This window comes from Triticum dicoccoides, chromosome 3B (genome assembly GCF_002162155.2).
Source record: "Triticum dicoccoides isolate Atlit2015 ecotype Zavitan chromosome 3B, WEW_v2.0, whole genome shotgun sequence".
Taxonomy (NCBI): domain Eukaryota; kingdom Viridiplantae; phylum Streptophyta; class Magnoliopsida; order Poales; family Poaceae; genus Triticum; species Triticum dicoccoides.
Window position 1 is genome coordinate 865,164,279 of NC_041385.1, and position 8,935 is coordinate 865,173,213.

Sequence of the window (8,935 nt, forward strand, 5' to 3'; positions counted from 1 at the left end):
ACAACGAAGCCCATAACCCATCTTTGTTCCCAAAACAACGCCTTCAAGAAGGTTACGGCGCCCTGGGCGTCGCCGCTGCCCAACAAAGTTGAGGATTTCACCCGGGAAACAAAGGGGCAGGGGGTAGGGGGCAGGACCTGACCGGCGCCTCCCGGAAGGTGAGCGGCGCCCGCGAGCGTCGCCGCCGTCGCAGCCGACACGGCTGGCTAGGGGTTTCCCCCGGTCCTGCAGCCCCGTCGCCCACTCCCACCCGTAGAAGACCGGGGAAGTGCGGATCTGAGGGGGGAGGCGCTCGTTGGGGAAGAAGGGGAGTGGAGGCGGCCAGATCTGACGCGACAGGAGACGAATCCGCCGCCGCCGCGCTCCGACCCGCAACCACCGGGGCTCTCGCCGCCCGCACAGCCGAGAGAACACCGACCCGCGCCCACGCCACCGGGAGCCTAAGCCGGCGGCGCCACACCTGCCGGGGCCGCCGCCCCGGATCCAAAGGCCCCCCGCGGGAGGCGAGGCGGCGAGGGCCCCGCCGCCGCCTTCATCAGCAGTGGGCCGAGCTTGCCCGGCAGCCGCTGCCTCAGGCGGCGGCGAGGGAAGGGCGAGGAGGGGAGGGGGACGGCGGGGCTAGGGTTTTTGCCCCTCGGGTCGCCCAAGCGGGGCGACACGAGGGAGGGGAGGGGAGGGGCGACCGAAAAAGAAGAACTTGTTTGGTTGAGCTAGCAGCCCGGCCGGCTTGTATATGTAGAACTCTTTTAAGTTGATCCAGCTTAGAGTCTGATGTAACTAGATCTACATATTGATGTCAACGGTTTATTAGTATAAGCAAAGTGGATCTATTTTTTCCCTTTTTTTTTATTTTGCAAACCTTCGCCGGTTGTATGGCATATCTATGTCCTCCCATCTGCATTCATGGAAATTATGTATTTTTTTCACTCTCCTCAGTCACGTAGTCGACTTCAATAATAAGCATAGCTTTGGTGTCTAGTATGTGTGCGCTAATCAAATAACAAAGGCGTTGGTGTGCTCTAGGCGATCAAAATCAGGACTACAAAATCAAATTCACTGTAACCACAGCCATGAGGATCCAACTGTATGTAGCTCTGCTGCTCTATATCGTCGCCAAACAGTCCTTCTCACGAAGATAGAGATTGCAACCATCCAAAACAAGGCTGTTGAGAGCATCTATAGCCTGTTTAGAATGGGCATGCAAAGTACGCTCGGAGCACTTAGGTCTTCTTTTGTGGTAGACTATGTAGACACTTTCCGGGAAGCGGTTGTAGAAGAAGAATCGCAATACCCTCACACAAGGCTCGTAATGCCTCCCTATGCATCTGAATGAGGCGTGTTGGACTAGCATTCTCCTGCTGCCTCCGGTGACATCTCAGTGAGTTCCTGATAGAGCAAGATCAATGTTGAATTATTGTCATTTCATAACGCTACTAGAGATGCTTACACATAGCCCGGACGCTTAGCTCTTGCTTGTTATATTGGCTTTAACTAACAATAGAATGAATGGAGGATTATATTACGTACGTGTTTACCTTAGTTGGGGCCATGGCATACCAGGGCACGAGCCAGGTGCACTTCTTGTCTCTCCAACCTTGAGGTAGCTGTTTAATGAACTCAACCTTGTTCATTATGAGGTTGTACCTAAACACGCCGTATTTCTCATGAGGGGAGGCATCATGAGAGTGGTAGACAAAGTAGGCGCAGCCGCCATTGTGGTCGCCTAGCACAGAGGCATCTACGGCGAAACTGTTGGGTGACCCCAAAAACAGCACGCGGTCTGCCAAGCTACGGCCATGCTTTCTCACCCATCGTGTCTTCTCTGGCGCCGAGCCCACCTTCTCTAGGGCGTGCACGGTCACACATTGTGGGTGAGATCGAGCCATCCCGCCGCTCCCATTGTTATTCGTATGGAGCATGATCTTGATTTGGATGGTGGCCAATAAAAGCTCCCTGCAGGACTCCAGGATGTAGCTGTCCTGCAACAACATGTGCGGCTTTGGAACTCGCCTGAGCAAGTCGCCCACATCATCGCTGCTGTCTGGCGTGGCAACATGCCAGATGCTAGCCTCAACTGTGAACAAGATCCTGCCGCCGTGGTACGCTGCACAGAACCCTCCGGGTCTCCTCAAATTCTCAAGGGTCCTCTTCACGAAAGTCCACTCAGCATCGCCCAGGCGCAGGAGCGCCGCCATGAACCTGGCACTGAGTCCGTCTCCGTCAAAGGTTGAGACTGCGGTATATAGAACGATGGCACCGTCGCCATAAACCCCACCGTGGAGGCTCTTGTCCTCCCACTGGGCTTCAACATAGAACGCAAGTGGCAAGAGAGGCAGATGGGTGACAGTTCCGGTGAGAGGGTCGTGGATGCTAGGGCGGAGGTGTCCGATGGTGAGGTACCGGATGGTGCGGGGGTCGGCGGTGGATAACCAGATCCTCCATGGCGGCGAGATCGATTTAGGAACCCTCCGTTCCTAAATCTAAGTCTTTTTATAGATTTCAATACGAATTTCCTAAATCTAAGTCTTTTTAGAGATTTCAATACGAATTACATACGGATGAATGTAGACATATTTTAGAGTGTACATTCACTCATTTTGCTCCATATGTAGTTCATATTTAAATCTCTAAAAACACTTGTATTTAGGAAAGCAGGGAGTAGATATCAAGTTCCTGTTCTCAGGGTAAAAACTAAGAAGTTGCGTGTTTCGGTATAGCTTTTTGTGGTTCAGATGTTCCATGCCGATACATGTCTTGTTCTAAACGAACTTAATGTTTGGTGAAAGAGACATATTTTTCTCCATTGACGTGTAGTGTTGGTGTAATAACCTATCTACAACATTTCTACAGATTTACTAATTATGTATCTATGATCTTTGATATCTTGATTCTTATGCATTCTTCTTGAATTTGTTGTGACAGAGAGATTGCTGAAGTCTCAAAGCGGCCATGTAGAAAATTTTGCCACACCCCGAGATTTACCTCAGCTTCATATAGGCGATATGTTTGGGCAGACCTCACGGATATCTTGCTTTACCAAATCATTCTTCTTCTTAGCTCATTCCATGAATTTCTTGCAATTACTGGCACATGCCGCTCTTGGCGTGATGCAATATCTTCCTTCCCACCCATATATGCCTTCGCCTTCCCACCTCTCCACCTCAAAGCTGATATTCGCTATGCTCATCAGCATATCACCGGAGAATACAGTCTTTTATCTAATTATAAATGGAAACTTAATGATCCCATGAACAGTAACTTATCTCTTCATCGTACAGCGCACCGAAACACTCCAAGTTACATGCGCTTTTTGGGTTGTTCATATGGGTATCTTATCTTCTCCTGTAGGGAGCACTTCCTCCTAGTTGATGTTTACACGTGCATTAAGGTGAAGCCCCCCAAACTCCCAGCAAACCGCAACTGTGAAATCTATTGTGGGTTCCTTATGGCTCCACTCAATTCGCCAAAGTCGCGCCTCCTCCTTTGCTCGCGAAAGTCCATGTTCCTATGGAAAGTTGGAACAACCTCCTGGACAGAGAGCCCCTTTGTTGGTGAAGCTAAATTCATTTATCAGATTGTGCTCTTTAAAGGTCAGATGTTTGCCATGGACTCTCTTTATAGGCTCAATACCATATCCTTGGCACCTCAGCTCGGCATGCAGGAAGTAACAGTTTTGTGGCGAGAGGACGTGGTTGTAGGCTCAAGTAATGTTCCATGGTTGGTGGTATGTGGTGACATGCTTCTCATGGTTGATGTGGTTGAGTACTTCTTTCAAGTCTTCCGCTTAGATTTCTCAGCCAAACCAGCTAAGTGGGTCAAACTGGAAAAGTTGGAAAATTGGGCTATGTTTGTTAGCATTGGGTTGAGGAGCCCTACATTTTCTTGCATGAACCCTGAAAGATGGGGTGGAAAGAGTAATTGCATTTACATTTCGAGTCTTTCATCTCAAGATTCTGATGCTCCTTGGATAGCAACAGAGCTCGGTCAGTCGATTTACAGTGCAGCTCACCGCGATTCATACATTCCAGAAGGCGCAAGGCAGGAGATTGAGAGCTTCTGGGTGCTTCCCAGCTTGGTCTATGGTGCCGGCAAGTGAACAGTCAGCTTTGCACTTCACATAGTTTTGCTATCCTAGCACATGCCCTGACAACGGCAGGTTTTAGGACTTGTAGTTTTCGTTCTTGTTGACTTCGTATCACCCTATCTATGTTGAACTCAGTCAGTGGTATATTCAACATGAAAGGCACACATACTCAGGTTAACAGCATTTTTGATGGATCTTTGCTATATTGCAAATTTGCAAGTCTAGTAGGAGAGCTCTATTAGACTGTACATACTTTCATTCCAATAATGTGTGGTTCATATATATCAATATATCATACATGTTCTTAGAATGGGAACGGAACAGACATCCAAAGGCCGCCTTCAGTTACCAGCTGCAAGTCTATTTACCTTAATTTTTCACGATCTTGAAAAGTAAATATATGGTCAGCTATTACTATAACTTGAGCATTTGAAATTAACTGACATGTTAAAAGTGCCATGCATAAAGAATCGACTTACAGGCCATCTGGACAATATTTTTGCAAAAAGTGTATCTGTAAAATTAAACTGCCAAAGTTGAACGACAGGAAATCATGTCTCCACAACTTATGCGATGGTCTGTTTTGATCTCACAAAAACTGTGTGATAGTATCAGTCATATGGTGCGAAAATTCTGGTGGGCAAGCGAGGAACAGGGGCGGGCCCACTTCAATTCATGGGTATTCAGTTGAATACCGATTATTTTTTCCAAAAAATTAGGTATATATAGTGTATATATGGCTATGTATGGAAGGAGCGGCGCGCAGCGGGGCAGAGCTCGCTTGAGGGGATGGCGTTAAGCTCGAAGGAGCGATGGCGAGGAGCAAGGTTGCGGTGGTATGGCGCTTGGCGGCGGCGGTCCAGCGCCTGGCAGGGTCGACGAGCAGCGACGGGAATTGCGAGGCGAGCGCGCGACACCATGTCCTGCAGGCTCCCCGCGTGCTGGAGTAGCACTTGAGGTCGTCGAAGCCGTCGGCGATGTGGACGACGAGCTCCGGCCAGGTTCGTCCAGCCCCGGAACGGAGGCATGGCCGTGCTAAAATGAACAGACCGAGAGAAGCTCAGAGTCCTCCATATACGCACGCATCAGTTTTCCCGGTCCAAAGCTGCTTCCCAAAAATTACGGTAACAAGTAACAACTCTATTTTCTATTTTTCTGGTAAGTCGTGATTTGTTTCCACCAAATCAATATTCAAAATTAATGCTTCCAAAAATTACGTTAACTATTAAAAATGCTTGTGTGTTGTAACCGGAGAAAAATGTATATCAGAACCCTCCTTGCGCAAAAGAAAAAATCCTCCTGCCGCACACACAGTGCTATGTCTTTTTTATTCAAATTTCAACACGTATCCTCCTTCCCACCACGTTGATGGTGGCAGTGGTTGCTGGGAAACGTAGCATGCAATTTCAAAAAATTTCCTACGATCACACAAGATCTATCTAGGAGATGCATAGCAACGAGAGGGGGATAGTATGTCCACGTATCCTCGTAGACTGAAAACGGAAACATTTAGTTAACACGGTTGATGTAGTCAAACGTCTTCACCATCCAACCGATCCAAGTACCGAACGTACGTCACCTCCGTGTTCAGCACACGTTCAGCTCGATGACGTCTCTCGAACTCTCGATCCAGTACAGGGTCGAGGGAGAGTTCCGTCAGCACGACGGCGTGGTGACGGTGTTGAGGATATGATCCGCGCAGGGCTTCGCCTAAGCACTACAACGCTATGACCGGAGGAGTAAACTATGGAGGGGGCACCGCACACGGCAAAGAGAACAATTGATATCTCTTTGGGGAGGCAGCCGGCATAGAGGGGGCGCGCCAAGGAGGGAGACCTACTAGGACCCCGAGTCCTAGTAGGATTCCCCTTTCCTTTTTCCGGAGATGGGAGAAGGGGAAGGTGGAGAGGGAGAAAGAAAGAGGGGGGTCGTGCCCCCACCCCTTGTCCAATTCGGACTGGGCTTGGGGGGTGGGGGGGGGGGTACGCGCCACCTCCTCGCTGTTGCCTCCTCTTCTCCACTAAGGCCCATGTTGGCCCATTAACCCCTCGGGGGTTCCGGTAACCTCCCGGTACTCTGGAAAATGTCCGAATTTTTCCGAAACCATTCCGTTGTCCGAACATAACCTTTCAATATATCGATCTTTACCTCTCGACCATTTCGAGACACCTCGTCATGTCCGTGATCTCATCCGGAACTCCAAACAAACTTCAGTCATCAAAAACACATAACTTATAATACAAATCGCCATCGAACGTTAAGCGTGCGGACCCTACGGGTTCGAGAACTATGTAGACATGACCGAGACAAATCTCCGATCAATAACCAATAGCGGAACCTGGATGCCCATATTGGCTACTACATATTCTACGAAAGATCTTTATCGGTCAAACCGCACAACAACATACGTTGTTCCCTTTGTCATCGGTATGTTACTTGCCCGAGATTCGATCGTCGGTATCATCATACCTAGTTCGGTATCATTAGTCGCAAGTCTCTTTACTCGTTCCGTAATACTTCATCCCGCAACTAACTCATTAGTCACATTGCTTGCGACGATTATAGTGATGAGAATTATCGAGAGGGCCCAGAGATACCTCTCCGATACACGGAGTGACAAATCCTAATCTCGATATATGCCAACCTGTCGGTGTCAAAACCAGCGGATCTCGGGTAGGGGGTCCCGAACTGTGCGTCTAGGCGGATGGTAACAGGAGACAAGGGACACGATGTTTTTACCAGGTTCGGGCCCTCTCGGTGGAGGTAAAACCCTACTCCTGCTTGATTAATATTAATGATATGGGTAGTACAAGAGTTGATCTACCACGAGATCAGAGAGGCTAAACCCTAGAAGCTAGCCTATGGTATGATTGTTGTTTGTCCTATGGACTAAAACTCTCTGGTTTATATAGACACCGGAGAGGGCTAGCGTTACACAGAGTCGGTTGCAATGGGAGGAGATCTTCATATCGTATCGCCAAGCTTGCCTTCCACACCAAGGGAAGTCCCATCCGGACACGGGGTGACGTCTTCAATCTTGTATCTTCATAGTCCGGGAGTCCGGCCATCCGGACACCCCCTAATCCAGGACTCCCTCAGTAGCCCCTGAACCAGGCTTCAATGACGATGAGTCCGGCTCGCAAATTGTCTTCGGTGTTGCAAGGCGGGTTCCTCCTCCAAATACTCCATAGAAGATGTTGAACACAAGGATAGTGTCTGGCCCTGCAAAATAAGTTCCACATAACACCGTAGAGAGAATAATATCCACACCAATCTAATCTGCTGACGCATTCCGCAGCGTGACATCACACGACGGCCAAGTCTTTACTTGAATCATTTTACTTTTCCACCTCAGCGTGTTTAGCAAGGCGGTTTCCTTGGCACGTCTTGTCAAAGCAGAGATCGTGTCCCCTTATTCTGGGATTCTCATCAATACGGGCATGGGTAACTCAACCGCGCCATTGATTACGGCGCTTGGGAGATAAGCGAGTTTTATTAGGCTGGTGGGGGCTTGTAGTTTCGGCCGCCCATATAAGGGGATAAGGATCCACCCTTTCCATTTATGCCTTCTTCCTCCTTTGCTTATCCCTCCCTGCGCACTCGAGCTCCAACGCCCAAGTCCGCACTTCCCACCTCAACCTTCTCCAATCATGTCCGGAGCGGGAGGTAGATGGATGGCCTCCTCTGTCACGGAGGGGCAAATCAAAAAGTTGAGGAAGGCCGGATACTTGTCTGACGACATCGCGCACCGGCTTCCAGATGCGGGGCAACTCATCCCCACCCCTAGGCCCCATGAGAGGGTTGTTTTTCTCCCCCATTTCCTCCGCGGACTGGGCTTCCCTCTTCACCGTTCGTCCGGGGGCTCATGTTCTACTACGGCCTGGACTTTCACGATCTGGCCTCGAACTTCATCCTCAACATCTCGGTGTTTATCGTCGTGTGCGAGGCCTTCCTCCGCATCCAGCCCCAGTTTGGCCTATGGCTGAAGATCTTCAGCATCAAGCCGAAGGTCGTGGGCGGCCGCCAAGCGGTGTGCGGAGGCGCCATGGTGGGCAAGATAGCCAATGTTACATGGCTCGAGGGCACCTTCGTAGAGACCATCAAAGGGTGTCAATCGGGGTGGTTCTATATCACCGAGCCGCGTGACCCTCAATGGGCAGCGGCCCCCGAATTCCGATCTGGCATCCCTACACGGCTCACATCTTGGAAAGAGACGGGCCTGTTGTGGGGTAATTCGGCAGAAGTGACCGGACTTCAAACCTGCATCAAGGACCTGATCGACAGGAAGGTTAAACTCGTCACCGTAGTCCAGATCATGCTCTTCCGCCGGATTCTCCCGTGTCAACGACGGGCTTTCAACTTGTGGGAGTTCGACCCGGCCCAGCACCAGACTCTGTCTCGGCTCTTCGACACAAAGTACGAGGATGCCTGGAAGGTGCTATTCAAGAGCTCCGAGGTCTCCCCTCCCGTCACCGAAGATCGCGGATTCTGCGCCAAGCGCCAAGCCAGCGCGGTGAGCTTAATTTTCCAATTACGGGGTACTTGTTCTACATAGTTTGACTCTATGCGGGATCTAAACTCCCTTACCTTTGACAGGACTGGCTAAAGAAGTCCGGGCAGGTTAGTTGTCCGGCTCCATTGCCAGAAGACCCAGCGGACGCCCGATTGACGGGGCTGCTGGTTCCGGCACCTCACGTGGTGCCGGAAAAGAAGGCCAAGAAGAAGACCACGGGGACTCGAAAGAGCTCCCGGCGCCTGGTGGTGTCGGATTCATCACCCGATAACCCCGAAGCACCCTCCGCCTTTGAGGACGAGGAGGAGGAAGAAGAAGAAGCCTCTCCCCCTCCAACA

General features: G+C 50.3%; 1 protein-coding gene across 1 annotated transcript; it reads left to right on the forward strand.

The window, feature by feature from the left end:
* The first annotated feature begins 2,336 nt into the window (after positions 1-2,336).
* Positions 2,337-4,096, forward strand: LOC119280375. Its single transcript, XM_037561242.1, has 2 exons — positions 2,337-2,391; positions 3,015-4,096. Exons 1-2 carry the CDS (start codon positions 2,337-2,339, stop codon positions 4,094-4,096), a joined length of 1,137 nt encoding a protein of 378 aa, XP_037417139.1.
* The last annotated feature ends 4,839 nt before the right edge of the window (positions 4,097-8,935 follow it).